Source organism: Mesoplodon densirostris, chromosome 14 (genome assembly GCF_025265405.1).
Source record: "Mesoplodon densirostris isolate mMesDen1 chromosome 14, mMesDen1 primary haplotype, whole genome shotgun sequence".
NCBI lineage: Eukaryota > Metazoa > Chordata > Mammalia > Artiodactyla > Ziphiidae > Mesoplodon > Mesoplodon densirostris.
In genome coordinates, this window is record NC_082674.1 from 31,203,817 (window position 1) to 31,222,695 (window position 18,879).

At 43.2% G+C, this 18,879-nt stretch overlaps 1 protein-coding gene across 2 annotated transcripts in view; it reads left to right on the forward strand.

Annotated features, from left to right (window-relative positions):
- Positions 1-18,879, forward strand: part of GALM (galactose mutarotase) — a 97,887-nt gene that overhangs the window by 37,480 nt on the left and 41,528 nt on the right. The window contains exons 1-2 of one of the 2 annotated variants that reach the window (XM_060116884.1): positions 9,486-9,861; positions 16,976-17,130. In XM_060116884.1, coding sequence (XP_059972867.1) covers positions 9,672-9,861; positions 16,976-17,130 — 345 coding nt within the window. In that variant the 5' untranslated portion in view covers positions 9,486-9,671. Of the gene's footprint in view, positions 1-9,485; positions 9,862-16,975; positions 17,131-18,879 lie in introns of those variants that run through there. The other variant, XM_060116885.1, reaches the window with a different exon arrangement.

Genomic DNA, 18,879 nt, shown 5'->3' on the forward strand with positions numbered 1-18,879 from the left:
ACTTTGATATGATTATGTGAATACACTCTGGCCAATGGGAGATGAAGGGAAGTGAAGTATAGAACTTCCAGGATGTGTTCTTAAAGGGAGGGGGGCTGCCCTTTCTCCAACAGTTCCTCTCCCTGTCTCCTCTCCTCCACCCTGTTCCTCTAATTGTGGACATGGTAGCATATCTCCTTGGCCAAGTGGACTTTAGGCCACACCCTACAGATGATGAAGCAGCAAGTTAGAGGGAGCCTAGGTCCCAGATGACCATATTGAGCAGAGCTGCCATCCCAACCTTGGACCACCTGTTGAAACAAGCAGTGGTGAGCCTGAGCATCCCTGAACATCCCTTTTGGGTGTGCCAGCAATGCAAGACCTTGACTGCTTTTAGCCAACCATTTCTCAGAGTTGAGTTTGCAATCAACAGGCTCAAGAGATAATGTAACGTCTTCTCCCAGACAAAGAGCAGGCTTGCTTACCAGCCACTGTAAAAGTAGTAGATTTCAGTTGAAATGCAAACCCACTATATGTAGAGTGTCCATCTTGGTCCCTCCATGCTGCCTCCATGTTTTTTTTTTGGCTGCACCATGCAGCATGTGGGATCTTAGTTCTCCGACCAGGGATTGAACCCGTGCCCCCTGCACTGGGAGCATGGAGTTTTAACCACTGGACCGCCAGGGAAGTACCCCTCCGTGAGGTTTTTTTTGTTTTTTTTTTTTGCAGTACGCGGGCCTCTCACTGTTGTGGCCTCTCCCGTTGCGGAGCACAGGCTCCGGACGCGCAGGCTCAGCGGCCATGGCTCATGGGCCCAGCCGCTCCGCAGCATGTGGGATCCTCCCGGACCGGGGCACGAACCCGTGTCCCCTGCATCGGCAGGCAGACTCCCAACCACTGCGCCACCAGGGAAGCCCCCTCCGTGAGTTTTGAAAGGCATGAGGAACCAGCACCAACATGATGCCCGTGATGTTTGGATGCAGTGAGTAATAAAATCTTTTGTCTCAGACCTAGGAATCTTGTATCTTTAGCCAGCATCCGTGAAACAGCAATTTATTAGCTTGCAAGTAAAGTAAAACCCCAGAACTTCACATACCTACCACTGGACTGTTTTTAGAAAAGAAATCAACTTGTATCTCTCTTTTTTTTTTTTTTTTTTTGCGGTATGCGGGCCTCTCACTGTTGTGGCCTCCCCCGTTGCGGAGCACAGGCTCCGGACGTGCAGGCTCCGGACGCGCAGGCTCAGCCGCTCCGCGGCATATGGGATCCTCCCAGACCGGGGCACGAACCCGTATCCCCTGCATCAGCAGGCGGACTCTCAACCACTTGCGCCACCAGGGAGGCCCAACTTGTATCTCTTTTAAGCCACTATTATTTTGGATGTCTGTTACAGACAGCCAAATATAATTCTAACTAATCAAAGAGTAATTTTTTGAAGTTCTGATTTGGCAAAAAAAAAAAAAAAAAAAATTGCTTATTACATCTTGTCAGAAATTTATCATTCAAGCTGAGCCAAATATGATCCATTCAAAAGCAGGAAATTATAAAAGTCTTGGGACCTCTTGAACAAGTGACATAGCATATAGGAATTAAGGAATTAAGATCACACTATGACTGGTTCCCATGGTTAGCAGATATGGCACGGACTGAATCAAAGCTTACTGAATCAGGCAGGCAAAATCATGAGAGTGAATTCTCCACATTTATTTGAATAAGATATCTTAAAAAAAATTTTTTTTTTGTTTGCACAGCGCAGCATCTTAATTCCCCTATCAGGGATTGGGCCTGTGCCTCCTGCAGTGGAAGGGTGGAGTCTTAACCACTGGACCACCAGGGAAGTCCCTTAAAATATTTTTTGAATGCTATTTTATGCCAAGAATTATATTCACCCATGATTTTTGATATGTTTCCATATTATGAGGGATGGAGTTCAGATAAACTTGGAGAGAAATTCCTTGATCCACCTTGTCTTCAGACAAGGCAAAGATTAATGTGCTTCAGACTAGACTGGATCTAATCTAACATTCTTTCTAGAATGTTGGTGGCTCTTGTCCTTTGAAAAACCGAAGGGTAATTGAAAATGTTGAGAAAGGTTCGAGCAAGTTTGCGTCAGTACCACATTAGTCAAGAGACCAAGGCAGAAGTAAAACTAGAATAGATGAGAGGATGTGGCAACACCTGCTACTGAAAGCACTGACAAAATGTTGAAAGCTCTTCATGAGACACAGGTATTCTGATGTGTCAAAATATTCTAAATGCTTGAACTCTCTACAAGAATTTCCTGTGTAGTTATTTTTTAAATTAATTTTTATTGGAGTATGGTTGCTTTGCAATGTTGTGTTAGCCTCCACTGCACAGCAAAATGAATCAGCCATACACATACAGATATCCCCTCCCTTTTGGACTTCCCTCCCGTTTAGGTTACTTCAGTGCACTAGGTGAGTTCCCTGTGCTATACAGCATGTTCCCATCAGTTGTCCATTTTATACATAGTATCAATAATGTATATGTGTCAATCCCAGTCTCCCAATTCCTCCCACCCCACCCCTTTCCCCCTTGGTATCCATACATTTGTTCTCTACGTCTGCGTCTCTATTTCTGCTTTGCAACTAAGGTCATCTGTACCATTTTTCTAGATTCCACATATGTGCGTTATTATACGATATTTGCTTTTCTCTTTCTGACTTACTTCACTCTGTATGACACTCTCCAAGTCAATCCACATCTCTGCAAATGACCCAATTACATTCCTTTTTATGGCTGAGTAATATTCCATCATATATATGTACCACATCTTCTTTATCCATTCCTCTGTCAATGGGCATTTAGGTTGCTTCCATGTCCTGGCTATTGTAAATAATGCTGCTATGAACACTGGGGTGCATGTCCTTTTTTTTGAATTATGGTTTTCTCTGGGTATATGCCCAGTAGTGGGATTGCTGGGTCGTATGGTAGTTCTATTTTTAGTTTTTTAAGGAACCTCCATACTGTTTTCCATAAGGGCTGTATCAATTTACATTCTTCCCTGTGTAGTTATTTTTTATTTCCAACTTCTAACACTCTAATTACATTACTCTTTTTGGTGGACACACATTGTTTTTGGCTGATCAGCATCCATTTTCTCTTTGGGAATCGCATTCAGATTTTTCCTTGGGGAATTACCTTCCCCCTCCCACCCCCGGACTTTCCTAGTCCATATTGTTGGGTCAGCCTGACTCCACCTTACCAAGCAGCAGGTAATTGGTTCAGAAGAGCACATGACCAAGTGAGACTCAGTACTGGGACTTTTATTGATATTATTGGGAATGTGAAGTTTGATTTATTTTAAGATTGCTATCATAGGATAATATAAGCCTGGGGAGGCTAGAAATCATATATAGAAAAAGCAGTCCTGAAAATAGGGCCAACGCAGTGGAAACAGAACCAAGAGGAAGAGAAATACCAAGTCCTACTGACATAGTTTTAATCCAGATCCAGCCATGCCTGAACATGCCTGAACATCTCTAGACTTTTCGCTATCTTTAGCCAATAAATTCCCTTTTTTGCCTAAGCCAGGCTTGAGGTGGTTTATACCTTCCAGAAATAAAAGAGCTTTGACTCTTGAAAGTATTGCTGTCACAAAAGATACCTAGAAGTGGCTATCTAGTCTGTATAAAAGCAAAAAATGTCCTCAGGCTAGCTGTGGCTCCAGAATTTATATAAATAGGTGCTACAATCAAGCCAGAGGTAATGGATGAGGGACTTGTTCTAAAGCTGCTTTACATAATTTTGCTTAAACATCTGTTATTCATATCAAAGAATGAGGAGAAGAAAATACCTCACCTCGCCCTCCAGGTCAGTCACTTGGCACCACAACTGACTCAAGCTAAGAAAAGATCAGTCAATAAGGTTTCCAGAGCTCTATGAAGGTCTAATCCATATCTGCCTCTCAGTGTTTACCCGAAGCATTTTGATATAATGGAAAGTGCTCTGGGTTCAGATCCTAGCTGTACAACTTACCAAGCTAAATGACCCTGGACTAATGGCTCAAATTCTGGGAGATCTAGTTTATTTTACAAATTTTTGTATTTGATATAAATGATATATCTGCATCCTTCTGCCAGTGATTTATTTCTCCCTTAACATCATAATTATGAAATTCATGCTTGAGGTCCTGTGGAGCCCTAGTGCATTCATTTTCCTGTTATGTTATATTCCATTACATAGATCTACCACAATATATATTTTTTAATATTTATTTATTTATTTTGGCTGCGTCAGGTCTTAGTTGCAGCATGAGGGCTGTCAGTTGTGGTGTGCGGGCTTCTCTCTAGTTGTGGCTCACAGGCTCCAGAGCACGTGGGCTCAGTAGTTGCGGCGAGCGAGGGCTTAGCTGCCCTGGGGCATGTGGGATCTTAGTTCCCTGACCAGGGATCGAACCAGTGTCCCCTGCATTGCAAGACCTATTCTTAACCACTGGACCACCAGGGAAGTCCCCTACCACAATATTTTTACTCATTTTTCAACTGATGGACCTTAGGTTGTTTCCAAATTTTCACTTTTTTTTTAACCAAATTTTCATTCTTATGCATACTACTGCCATAAATATTCTTATGCCTATATGCAAAAGATCATCTAGGGTATATTCGAAGGAATATAATTGCTTGGTTATGGACCATTGCTGAGTTATATGCACTTTGACTTTATTAAATATTGACAAGCTGTCCTCCAGAGTTTTATCACTTGAGACTTTCACCAGCTTTGTAAAAGAGATGCTTCACATCCTTTCTGGCACTCAAACATTCATTCAACAAATATTTTTTTAGTCATCTACTAATCTTTTCTAGGTACTGGGATGCAGCAGTGAAATTTCCAGCTCTCTTGGAGCTTCATTTTCTTGGCAGGAGACATAATAACAAATAAAAAATGAATATATAATAGGTCCAGAGGTGACAAGTGCCTTGTTTCCAGAGTCTTTGGGTGCCAAGGACTAGTTCTTCTCCTTGGGTCCTTCTTTACCTACAGTAAGTGAATAAAATGCCCTCTTGAACCCAATGTGACCTAATTCCAGAAACTGATTTTTTAAAACTTGCAATTACCATAAAATTAGAAGATGAGTATTTTACATTAGTGTGATGTTTTAAAATTCAGTTAGTGCTTTGGAATCCATGTTCTCAGTTGACCACAATTCTAGGCAGCATATAAGGAAGTGGTTAAATGCTCCTATCTCTGCAGTCAAGCAGCCCGGGATCAAATCTTGGTTTCCTGACTTACCAACCATGTGATCTTGAACAAGTTACTTAACCTCTCTAAGTCTCAATTTCTGTATAAGGTAATAGTGTCTGACTCATAAGGGTGCTTATCACAGTTCTCAGTAAATTTTTAGTACTTAATATTTACTAGTGATCAATTAACAATTGGATGGGTCAATCATGTGATATTATTCCCATTTCATAGATGAGGAAACTGAGGTCCAAAGTGGTTGAACAAATTGCCCAGACAGTAAGTTCTGTTGCCTCATGAACCTGGGTTTTCTGGCACCAGAACCAATTCTCCACTAGAAAATTGTATATATAAATGTATGATGTATTTGTTGAATAATTATTTATTGAGCATCTAAAATTGCCTGTCACTGTTCTTGGTGCTAGGGAATTCTAAAATATTCCCAATATGGCTGATCATCTTTGGACAAGCCTGAAATTATAGCTATCTTGAAGCCAGTCCCAGTACTTTGTTTCATCTAACATTGACTATGAATTGAATTTTGAAGATTTTACTGAAGTTTTTATGGCGGATAGAGATGAACATTATATCACTTTAGACTGTAAACATCTTGAAGGCAAAGATCATGTTTTACCTACCAGTGTACAACCAGCACTTAGCACAGTGCCTGGCATATACTTATTGACTATTTGATAAATGAACATGTCATACAGCAAAACTTAATCTATCTTCCTCAGCAAATTCTCACCTGTCCCCATAATACCTTCCCCAGCAGCTCCTTCGAAATTGTTGATGAAATGGAGATGAATTGAACTGTGAAGTATCCTACCTCTCATGAACTTGACTGCATTCTCCCAAGTATGCCTGGCTTCCAGATACAAGTAGTTTTCATCTGAAACCAAATATAGTGTTGTTTGGGTTATAAAAAATATATGTCAAAAAATTGAGTCAGGGAGCCAATAGTTGAATAAACAATAACAACAACAGGGCTTTCCTGGTGGTGCAATGGTTGAGAGTCCGCCTGCCGATGCAGGGGACACGGGTTCATCCCCCGGTCCGGGAAGATCCTACATGCCGCGGAGCGGCTGGGCCCATGAGCCATGGCCGCTGAGCCTGCACGTCCGGAGCCTGTGCTCTGCAACGGGAGAGGCCAGAACAGTGAGAGGCCCGCGTACCGCAAAAACAAAACAAAAAAACAATAACAACAACAAAATGTATTCATGGAAAGATAAGGGATGATCTAAGACAGTGCATGCTGAGCACCTGATGAAGAGAACTGACAGTAAACATTACTGGAGTTCTGGGCAAGGAGAAAGGAAACAGGAGGATGGTAATGTATCAGCCTAACTGAAGAGAATCTATTCTAGGTCTCTTTATTGACAAACTGTGAGGTATTGTGAGTTGGTTTTATTATTATAGCTCAGAGTTTCCTCTGCATAGCAGCCTGTCAATAGCTTAAGGTTTTGGAGACATCTTTATGGTCTTAGAGTCTAATGGGTCCTAGTAACAACCCACCTGCAGTTTCTATGTAGAAAGAGGAGGTGGGGCCCAGGGAGCAAGGGCCTTGATTCCTCATTCCTGACTCTCCTAGCATTCAGCTTTGGGGACTAACCTCCAGCTGAGAAGAAAAACAGACCTTATTCTTGACCTGTCCACCCTGATACCTCACTCTCTGGTTGAAAGAAAAGGTATCCACTTTAAGTAACTCCTCTTTGACGTAAATGTCACAGTTCCCACTCCCTTTGCCTCATAACCTCACCCTCTGCCCCTATCCCCCAAATAAAAGTAAATACACCCTAAAATTTGACAATGCTTCATTCTCATCATTCTCAAGATTACTACCTTGCTTTTAACCCAATCCAACATTTGGGATGGAGAATATTTCCTTAGATTTCAGCTTCTTCTCCTCCTCCTCCTTCCTCTTCTGCTTCTTCTCCTTTTTTTTTTTTTTTTTTTTTTTTGCGGTACGCGGGCCTCTCACTGTTGTAGCCTCTCCCATTGCGGAGCACAGGCTCCAGACGCGCAGGCTCAGCGGCCATGGCTCACGGGCCCAGCCGCTCCGTGGCATGTGGGATCTTCCCGGACCGGGGGACGAACCCGTGTCCCCTGCATCGGCAGGCAGACTCTCAACCCAGTGGTTGAGACCAGGGAAGCCCCTTCTCCTTTTTAAGTGCACAGATATTCCTTTAAATTATCACTGTGAGATTAAGAAAATAAGATATTTTGGTAAGAAAAATCAAGATTTGTGCCTGACATCTGACTTAGCACAAAGTAATCCTATTGGGGACAATATGTTAAACCCTTCAAAGCTAAAGGAAAATGAAACCAAGAAGTGTAGCTCTTAGAGAGACATCATGGTATGTTTCATTTTCCAACAAGCCAAGCTACAAGACACCCACTGGTGACACTTGGCTTTGGCCATCCAGATGCATTTATTTATTTCTGTGACAACATGAGCTTGGCAGAACATTGAGAACTGGTGGCTGAGAAAAGAAAATTCGGTCTTCCTGCTCACAGAAGAGATTCTAAGACATCCTTGCTAATACGGCATTGCAGAAAGGGCTTGTGTATGAATCAGCATACACATAAATGTTAAGTGGGCTGATGAGGGTGGCAGAGTTTATGGGAATTTCTGATGAAGCAGCACCAAGAGTGCCTATCCGTTATTGTATGAGTGCAGTGCAGTCTATAATTTGACTTGTTTGGGTCTTTTTGTTATTATATGTTATGCTTCACTGAAGCCTGCTGCAAGCTCTCTTTTTCCTTTGCTATCAGAATTCCCCTGATTCATGAATGAGAATTGAGGCTTTGTGGCAAGAATGTTAAGTATTCCTTCAAACTACACAGACAGGGCTGAGAGACTGTTATGTTTTATTAGCATCTGATTCCAGGAATGGGATCCCAATTCTCCTAATTTCCTAGTCATAGAAGCATTTTGGCGTTCACCACAGTCTAGTTGGATCCCCTCTGAAGTATCTAGGAACCAAATCAAAAGCAGTGTCAAGCAAAGATGAGTTGAGTATACAGATGGTCAAGTAAAACATGTCGTCAGGCTTCCAGAATCCTCCCCCTTCCTAGGCCCAGTACTGTCTGGACAGATTTAGCAAAGAAATAACCCAGGCCCCTGTATTTTATCTGACAATCCTATTAAGGCTTTTGGTAGCTCTGTCTTAGTCCTCTGCCATCAGAGGGAAAAAAAATCTGAGATTAACCACCAAAACCTGGAGCAATATTTCTCAAAGTCTGGTCCCAGATAAACTGCAGAAGAATAACTTGAGGAACCTGTGAAAAAAGCAGATTCCTGAGTTTCACCCGAGACTCACAGAATCCGTAATTCCAGGTATGGGCCTGGGGATATGCATTTAAAAAAATCTCTGTAAAAAAATCTCTGTAGATAATTCTGAGGCACATCAAAGCATAACTATTATTTATGACCTCTGTGTCTTTTCTAGCAGTGCATACTTAAAACCTTTTTTTTTTTTTTTTTTTTTTTGGCCACACCCCACAGCATGCAGGATCTTAGTTCCCTGACCAGGGATCAAACCCACATCCCCTGCATTGGAAGCGCAGAGTCTTAGCCACTGGACTGCCAGGGAAGTCCCACTTAAAGCCTTTTTCTGCTTATGGAAAGTAGATAATAAAAGTACAGTATATGACATTAATGAGGACCTTAATAAATATTTATCCTTAATCCCTTCTTAAAGGAACTTTGGATTTCAGGCACAAGGAGGGGTATATACCCAAGGTCCTTTCCCGGTTCCCTGAAGAAAAGAAAGTCAGAGATTGCCTCCATATAAACTAGGCCCTAATCCATCTACACGTGACCCTGTCCAGGCTGTTGGCTCCAGCAGAAACATGTTCAGAGTTGTTTGTGTGGGACAAACAGAATGGATCTTCAGTCAGTGTGCAGAGAAACCTGCAATTATTTACCCCTTCTCTAAATTACCTCTGTACTTCTTTCTGGTCTGGATCAAAGATTTAACTTAAAAACCAAAATTTCCCCCCAACATTTCCTTCCCTCACTATTCCTAATTCTGATCTCTTCATTTTTCAGCGTTTTATCTGAAAGTTAGCCACCATTAATGAACAGATCACTGCATATTGAGAACCTCGTGTCAGAGAAAGCAGTAGAACCCTGCAGATTCAGGATTTGGGTTTAGAAAGACTACAGGCCCCAACATGCAATTTCACCTTCCAAAGACTACCATTCCCAACATGCAATGCAGTCAGCGTTAGTAAAGGAAAGGAACGGGCTGGAAATTGCTAGCCTGGCTGGAAACTTTGCCTGCGTGCCACCCTCAGGCAAAGGAATGATTTAGAAAGCTCCCAGAGGATATTTTTTTGCAGGAGCGGTTACTCCCTAAATCCAGGCAAGAAAAGGGAGGAGTCTGAGCCATGTCCCGCCCCTTCTCCAGTAAACTTCTGCCGCTCCAGGTTTGGCGGCGGGAGTTCGAAGGACCTGGAGGAGCTGCACACCCCTGGCTTTCCCCATGGTTTCGGTGACCAGAGCCGTTTTTGGAGACCTGCCCTTGGGGGCAGGGACGGTGGAGAAGTTCCAGCTGCAGTCAGACCAGCTGAGAGTAGACATCATCTCCTGGGGCTGCACCATCACGGCCCTGGAGGTTAAAGACAGGCAGGGCAGAGCCTCAGACTTGGTGCTCGGCTTTGCTGAATTGGAAGGTGGGTTGAATTCCGCCCCGGGCTGCGGACGGGCCCCAGTTCCACCTGGCACACTGCCCCACACAGCTTGCCCGCGATGCAGGGATGCAGGGGAAGTACGGAGCTTGTGACCATCAGGAGTACTTGGATCCGGCTAACTCACTGTGTTTCCATCCAGTGTTTGGAAACAGACAAAATGAATAGAAACTGCCGTAGGACTTGGCCTCTGGTTATACATTCAGGCTTTGTCTTAATTAAAAAGTCAGTTGAGGGTAAGATAAAACTCCAGCAACACTGGGGCGATCTTTGCCGGATCTTTGTAAGGCGGGGAGAGGAAAGTGCAGGCCAGAGTGGGTGTGGCCCCCTGCTCTTCCTCCTGCCCTTTCTGAAGAAGGAAAATGACCAAAGACGTGCGTCTTCTACTTCTTTTCTCCTTGATCAGATTCTCTTTGAGGTCTGGTTGTTTCAGAAATGCTCCATAAGGTAAGCTTAGTGGGTGCAGAAGCTTATCCGCTTTGGTCTGTGATCACCCCCTGGCTGATCAATAACTATGTGCTGAAAGAATGAGGAAGACCAACTTACTGTCGAGAAACGAGTCTCCTTATAGCTAGGGTGGACTTTGTTCTGTGGGAATCCGTAGACAATTAAGAACATGTATTAATTCCTGCATTCAAATACTGTTGATCCAACTGCCTCATTCCGTGAGACAGGTCCCTATCCTCATGCAGCTTGCAGTATAGATGTGGAGATAGACCTTAGCCAAATAATTGCATAAATAAATAACTCACAGTGCAGTTTGGGGCAAAAGAAAATGTACATAGTGCTTGCTGTCTCTTGGCACACCCGAGTAGCTAGACAGAAAATGAGGTCGAAATAAAGTTAGCAGAGGGCAACTGCTTGAGAATTAATTCTCTCTGCTCAGTGGTAGGGGCACGGACAAAATCTGTTAAGACGAGGCTTGAGATTTTCCTTTAGGTGTCTGTTTTTCTGTCTGTTTGGTTCTTTAGATATGTAACATAGCTCATTGTTAGAGGTCAAGAAACCTGAGAGTATTGGTTTTCCCTTAGGAGGATAAAACTGGCTCCTCATTTCCTTAGAAAAATATATTATAAAAATATTTCTGAGGATCCTGTTCCTTGCCCTCTGGTTGGTTGTCTTTAGCTCCTTTGGAGCCTCCACAGCTTGGCTCGGAGAAGGAGGTAGGTAACCTTCAGCAGAATTTCTTTGGTGATTTCAGCAAGTCTCTTATAGGAGACTCACTGGTGAGAAGGTTCAGGGGCTGGGGGAAATCAGTTCCACTTACCCTTACTCTCCACGCCCCCTTCTACTTCTGGGGGTGGTGTTCCTATCTTCTGTCTTCAGAGTCACAAAGCAAGAGAGTTGACAAGTGACAAAAGAGGATTCTTTGGAATCACTTTTGCTGAGTCACCTCTCTCTGTTAGTAGCATAACAATTTGCCAGGCTGAACCGGGATTACAAAGAGATAACTTGACTGGTGCAAAATTGCCCAATGGAGTCCAAGGAGAATTGGATAGATGACCTAGAATTTCAGAGCCAGTAAAGCACTGGAGTTGATAAGAAGTGATCATCTGCTTTTATCACCCCATTTCCATCTCTTCTTTATCACCATTCGGGAGGTAACTACCCTCCCCCTACCCTCCTCCCACTCACACACACACTCACTTCTTACTAATTTTAGTTCTCATATAAGAGTCACATGGACCTTAAAGCACAAGGCATCTTTGTGGAATTCATATGAAACGCGTGCCATGATGATGTGGCACCTGGGAAGCACCAGTTTCTTAGCAGGCATAGAAGTGCCTATTTTGTGAGGGCAATAATACAGTCGTCTCTCTGAGTCTATGAATCTTGTGGGAGTCTAGGTGGAAGAAAGTATTATCCCCAAATGTTCTTAAAAGGGAGAAAAAAAAATAGACCCCCCTCAGATTACAATGATCTAGCTTGTATTGACTGTATTGTTCCCCATGTTATTAACATCTTTTGAGAAAGTTAAATAGCATTCTCTTATCAGGATGTGTCACAGGCACCACAAGATGCCAGGTCGAATCAAAGCATCTAAAGTATTCTAGGCTGGGAATTCCCTGGTGGTCCAGTGGTTAGGACTCCAAGCTTCCACTGCAGGGAGCCCAGGTTCCACCCCTGGTCGTGGAACTAAGATCCGGCAAGCCGCGTAGTAGCGTGGCCAAAAAAAAAAAAAAAAGTATTCTAGGTGCTAGATCAAGATAGACATTTTCAATCCTATGCTGTAATTTAGATAATTTAATTATTTATTTAAAAAAGAGAGCAGGCTATTTTCAAAGGATAAAGAAGCATTTAGAATATCAAGTAGGGCTTTCTGATATGTCTAGCCATCTTCGAGGTTGAACTTCATATATGTCATTACAGGAGGCATAACTGCCTCAATCAGAATAGTGTGAAATGGCGGTCTGCTACTATTTTGATCAATTCTGGTGTATTAAAACCCATGTTAAGAAATTGGCGACAGAGGATGTCTTTAAGAAGGGACTCTGAGTAGCTGGGGTACAGAGACAGGAAGGAGGCTAGATTTTCACTGTATAGTCTTTTAGGACGTCTGAGTATGTAAGTATTATATAAACAAACTGAGGCAAATAATTTAAAGCAATAAGATGTGACAGAGTGAGTAAGGGGTTATCTTCACATTACCGTGTTCCAAAAATGTGTTGAGCCAAGGTGAAGAGCTAAGCATGGATAATTCCATGAGACATGGTCCTTTTGTAATTGCCAGGTTAGATGTGAACTACCTCTAATTTCCCAGATAGATTTTATAAACTACGTGGCTGATGGCCATGACTGGAGGTCAGAATAGTTCAAATTCTCCCTAGGAAAATGAGATCTTTCTTCTGTAGAATTCTAAAGAGGTAAATCATATGATCTTTTAGTTATAGCCTAGAAAAATCAGTAGTGCCTCCTGTGAAGTATTTTTTCTGCCATTTTTTGTATTAAAAATATTTTTTAATGTTTTTCATCTGCAAGTCCCACCTGCAGTCATTATGACTTCTTTCAAAACCCGTGATGAGGATATTTGCTTATAAGCCAGAGGTGTAAATAACCTACCCATGCAATCAATGCGATTCCTTCCCCTTCATCTTCCGCCCAGTCGCCACCAACACCCAGCTATTACTGCCATGAGAGCCATTATGGAAAGCTTAGAAAAAAATTAACTTAGTGCTCTTAGAAAACCTGAGTTTATAACAGGGGGTGGGAGGAAAAGAGACCAGTTTAGAGGTTGCAGTTTAATATTACAGATGCCCAAGAGTCTCCTTGTAGGAGCTTTGAGGATTCCTAGTTTAAAATCTCTGCTTTGTCCCTTAAAGCTGTGTGACCTTGGGCAAGTTATTTAACCTCTCTAGATCTGTTTCCTCACTTGAACCAAATGGATTAAAATGCTATTGGCTGTGATCATGTCTGACTATAGTGAACAATTAATCATTTTAATCTCCTCTCCTTCCTTTGCCCCCAAATATCTTCCCTCTTACTCCTTGAACTTTTTTTTTTTTTTTTTTTTTTTTTTTTGCGGTATGCAGGCCTCTCACTTTTGTGGCCTCTCCCGTTGCGGAGCACAGGCTCCGGACGCGCAGGCCCAGCGGCCATGGCTCACGGGCCCAGACACTCCGCGGCATGTGGGATCCTCCCGGACTGGGGCACGAACCCGCGTCCCCTGCATCGGCAGGCGGACTCTCAACCACTGCGCCACCAGGGAAGCCCTCTCCTTGAACTTTTTTATTTCACTTTGTTAACTGTGCACAAAATGGCATGGAGAGTCCTCTGGGACAACCAGCAGCCATCTAAAAATATATAAAATATTTGGGATGTTTAAAGTGCTTGTCAATTAAACTAGTGTTTATTTTCCTTAGAAAGCCGAAAGAAAGTCACTCAGGTGTGGAGTTTTTGACTGAGAATCCTGAGTGATTTTATTTGAGATTTGGGGCACTCGTGCTAAAGTTTGGGCTGTCTGAGGTGGGTGTCATAGCTGGGATCCTTGGGGTGTTTGAGGAGTGGACAGGGCCATGCCCCATGGTTAAGCATTTATTAATATATTCTGGCCAGTCCCTTGCCCAGAAAAAGGGACAAACTTTTTCTCTACCCTTTATCCTACATCAGCAACTGACTTGACTGAATCAGCCTTCATGTCTTGACCTAGAAACTTTGCCCTTTTTCATGGAAGACAGTATTTTCTGCATTTCAAAAACAGGCTTTTTAGTCCTAATCAGAATTTGGGGACTGTCATGTTTTGTAATTCTGACTTGATTTAAAAGCTTAGTAACATGTGAAAATAGTATAAAATCCATGTGTTCTGAAGAGTTTCTCAGAGACAGTTGAGAGCAGTGGTTTCTGCTGTCCTTATGGTTTAATCCTTAAAAACTCTTCATCTAAACCAAGGGCTTCTTACCTCCATGGGCTTAGTCATTGTTGCCAGAAAGTGGTCCCTTCCTAGGGAATTCTTGCAAGTCCATGAGGCCACAACCTTGCTGTTGAATTTGTCCTTGTCTCTGATGCCAAGCATGGGGCTGGCAGAGAGTAGGGGCTTGGTGTACACTTGTTGAATGGATCAATGTAGGAGTCAAAAAGAGATATAGCCAAACAATTTTTTTTTTTTTAAAGAAGATGTTGGGGGTAGGAGTTTATTAATTAATTAATTTATCTTTGCTGTGTTGGGTCTTTGTTTCTGTGCGAGGGCTTTCTCTAGTTGTGGCAAGTGGGGGCCACTCTTCATCTCAGTGCATGGGCCTCTCACTATCGCGGCCTCTCTTGTTGCGGAGCACAGGCTCCAGACGCGCAGGCTCAGTAGTTGTGGCTCATGGGCCTAGTTGCTCCGCGGCATGTGGGATCCTCCCAGCCCAGGGCTCGAACCCGTGTCCCCTGCATTAGCGGGCAGATTCCCAACCACTGCGCCACCAGGGAAGCCCTAGCCAAACAATTTTTGAACAAAAATTCTGCTTTTCTTCACATTTTTGAGCTCCCGATTAGCAAATGAAATTATATGTCATCAGGGAAATGCAAATGAAAACAACATTGAGACTTATTATTATTATTATTATTATTATTATTATTATTTTGGCCATGCTGCGCGGCTTGTGGGATCTTAGTTCCCTGACCAGGGATGGAACACGCACCCTCAGCGGGAAAAGCGTGGAGTCCTAGCCACTGGACCACCAGGGAAGTCCTAAAGACTCCTTTTTGTTACTCAATGTAAGGGGTTTTAAAGCTACAGCTTCCGAGAAGAAGGTGGGGAGAGAGGTGGAAGCTGGTGGAGACTCAGCCTTGCCTGTGCTGAGAGATGGTGGTAAGGTCAATTAACGCCTTGTGCCCTCCAAATAATGTGATGCTTAAGAACGTACTCAGGAGCCAGACTGCCTGGGTTCAAACCCTGATTCTGCCACTAACTAGCTGTGTGTTTTGGGCCAAGTTACTTAACCTTCTGTCGTCAATTTCCATGCCTGTAAAATGAGAGTAATAATGCTGCCTACCTTAGAGCAGTATTCTGAGGATGAAATGATTTAAATGGAGAGCACTTAGAAAGCGGCTGAGACTTAGGAAGCCGTCAGTAACTGTTAGCTCTTGTGAGAGTCTATGGGCAGGACCCTGAGGACCTGCAGATTGGCAAGGAAGTGAACCAGGGAAGACCTGGAAGAGAGTGATTAATGTTTCACTTATGCCCAACCAGTTGAGTCATGGGAACGTGTGACCTATAACTGGCCCAGTAGGTTCAGGGCCCATATCCTGAGAGCCCCTCCAGCCATGGTAAAAAGAGTTCATGCACTTGAATCACATACTCTTCTGACCCACAGTAGGTGTGATGGATACAGAGTACCACATGAAGGGGGGATGGATCTCCAAGGACAACTGAGTGAAAAATAGAGCAGAAAGTAATCTTAGCAATAATACAAAAAAATGAACTACCTCCAAACCTTAATCTCTGCCATGATGATCTAAGCTAAAAGATTATAGCACAGAGGAGCTTAAAGACTAGGAAGTTACTGTAATATGCCCACGCATACCGTTGTAAGTACAAGGACACTGTACTTACTTACTTATGTCCCCGCCCTGCCCCCCTGCCCAGAAAAGCCCAACAACAGTTTATGCTCATCAGCATGCCATATAGCCATCAAAAGGGATATGGTAGATGGATATGGAGTCACATGGAATGATCTTAAGACATTTGATAAATGAAAAGTTGCAAAACAATATGTGTAGTTTGTCTCTTTATGTAGAATATGTGTGTGTTTGTGTATTTGTTTGTGCTTATATGTAGTTAATTTAAAAAACAAAAACAAGCAATTGGAAGTGTATATCCCAGACTGTTAGCAGTGATTATCAGTGGGAAGGAGAGGACTTGAGAAGTGAAAGATGGTTTTCATGTTTTACTCTTTATTAAGCTTGCCAGATTTAACAAATAAAAATGTAGGACACCCACCTAAATTTGAGTTTCAGATAAACAATAAATATATTTTATGTGAGTGTCCCATGTATTCTAATAATATGGAAATACTTACACTAAAAAGTTATTCACTGTTTATCTGAAATTCAGATTTAACAGGTGTCCTGTGTTTCCTCCAGCAAGGCTACTCTATATACTTGGGTATTTAATGCTCATTAAAGGAAATTTTCATGTACTAATTGTATGATTTTTAAAAAAGAAAAAGAAGCATAAGATAGTTTCTTTTCAAGACTATACAAAAATATAATTTTTAGTTAAGAAAATTGGCCTAGAAGCAAATTACAGAGCAGCATGTATATCAAGACCTCAGTTTTATAAGAAGAAAAGCATATGCACACATATACTAAAAGATGGAAAGGTATACATACACAGATATACATAAGAATACTAACAGTTCTCTCTAGTGTTGAGATCAGGATGATTTAAGTTTCTTCTTTGTGCTTTAGAAAGCTCTTTTAAAATGTTTGGAAAGAACATGAATTGCTTTTGGAAAGGGAAAAGGTCGTGTGTAAAGAACACCATCTTTCCTTGCTTCCCTGTGGACGCAGATATGCCCAAGTTGCAGCTGCCCTCAGAAGGAAGTGGTGGGCAGCGGTGTGAGCCTTGTCTTTGGTTTAAAGTTATAAAAAACTCCATCATCCCATACCCTTGCAGGGTACCTCCAAAAGCAGCCCTACTTTGGAGCAGTGGTTGGCAGGGTGGCCAACCGAATTGCCAAAGGAACATTCACGTTGGACGGGAAGGAGTATCAACTGGCCATTAACAATGGGCCCAACAGCCTGCATGGAGGAGTCAGAGGGTTTGATAAGGTGAGTTGGGGGCATCGGACAGAGTCCTCACCTGGCACACTTCAGTGAGTACCTTCAAGCATACCTTCTATTTGCCAGGCACAATCCTAGGCCCTAGAGCAAATGCATGGTAAGGTGATACAGGAAAAAGGCCGCTCCCATGGTTTGGGGGAGCAGCTGTGCCGGCTGTGTTCCAGGAGCCACCCTTCACTAGCTCATCTGACTCTAATAGGCAGGAGAGCCCTGAGTGAAAGGATGACAGCCCTTAGGAAAGACAGGGAGCACCTTTCTCACAGTTTTGGCATCAGAGTTGGTTGACCTTAGGCACAACAGAAAAGTGGATTAAAAATAATACCCACCACTTCTTGCACACGGCATTTGCATATATCATCTCCCACCCTCACTAGAACCCTGTACTGTCACCAAATGAGAAATCTGAGGCCCTGAAAGGCCACACAGCTACTAAGTTGGGCTGCCTGACCCAAAGCCCTCATTCCTATACTACAACTGCTGGTGTCCGCCATGGCTGCTGTGGGTGCCCCCAACCCAACACACCCCGTGTAACTGTCTGTGAGCCCCCTCCCTATGCACTGTGGTGCCACATCCAGGCTGCCCTTCCAGTGAAGTGTGCCTCAAAATGACCTCGATTCTCCCCTGTTCCCCCTTTCCACGTTAAAACTCCCATTCCCCAAGTGAATCCCTGGAAAACCAGGTTAGGAAAACAAGTGGGTCAAACAGCTTCTCCCTGAGGTAGGAATGCCTGCCCTCCTGTTTCCTAGCTGCGTGGGAGCCTGCAGGTGAACCCCAGTGATTCTGTTACTAGTCTAATTTCAGAGAGGTAATTTTGGTAGTTAGCTTTCCTTTAAATTATACCACCCAGGTTACTTCCTAGAAAAAAGCCAGAGGAGACAGGAACATGTATGGCAGTTAAGAATCACAGTTTTTTCTTTTCTACCTCTTAGTGCCACCCATGCTGTTGAAGGAAGTTGGTCACTCTCTGTTTCCCCTGTCCTACCAGCTTCCTGTCTGTGGTTTAGAGCCGGAGTGCCCCATCACTTCCCCTTTCCTCCATTATGGAACTCCTCATGCCAGGGAGTCATGAAGGCAGAGGGTATCCTCTGTCCTGGCAATATTAGGGCAGAGGGTCTCTGGAATATGCCAGGTGCATGGGCAAACCCCAACCAGAGGAAGTTAGGCCCAGCTCTGTTTGGCCAGGGATCTTCAGGGGAGCCTCAGCACCTTGTTCTAGCTTGTTCCTGCTCACTCTGTTCCACATGGAATTTTCTGTGATGTTGTGTAATGGGGCATGCCCTGTATGAACAAACGCAGAAGGATAGTATTCATGTCCTATGCAGTGTGTCAACTGAGTCCCTTCTCTGAACCAGGGAGATGGGGATTCCTGAGACTCCAGTATAGTGAGGGACTCTTACATAACTGTTGCAGGCAACAAGCCCCATAATACAGATGCCAGTGGTGTGCTACAGGAACTGGGTATGGACAAATTAATGGCAACTAGGGAGGTTGGATTTGAACTGTTCTTGAAGAAAAGATAGTATGTCATTTAATAAGTGGATATTGGAGAGTGGCTGTGCAACAGCCCACAGAGGGGTGGGGAAAGACTTGGAATGTAATCTTGGAGCCATTGAAAGTTTTAGGCCACTAGGTTTTCATGTAGCAACATGAGCAGTATCACATGGACTTTGTTTTAAGCTGCATTTGGTTTCAACAATTACTGAATAATTGTTGGTTTGCAGGTATGTGTTTTTCTAC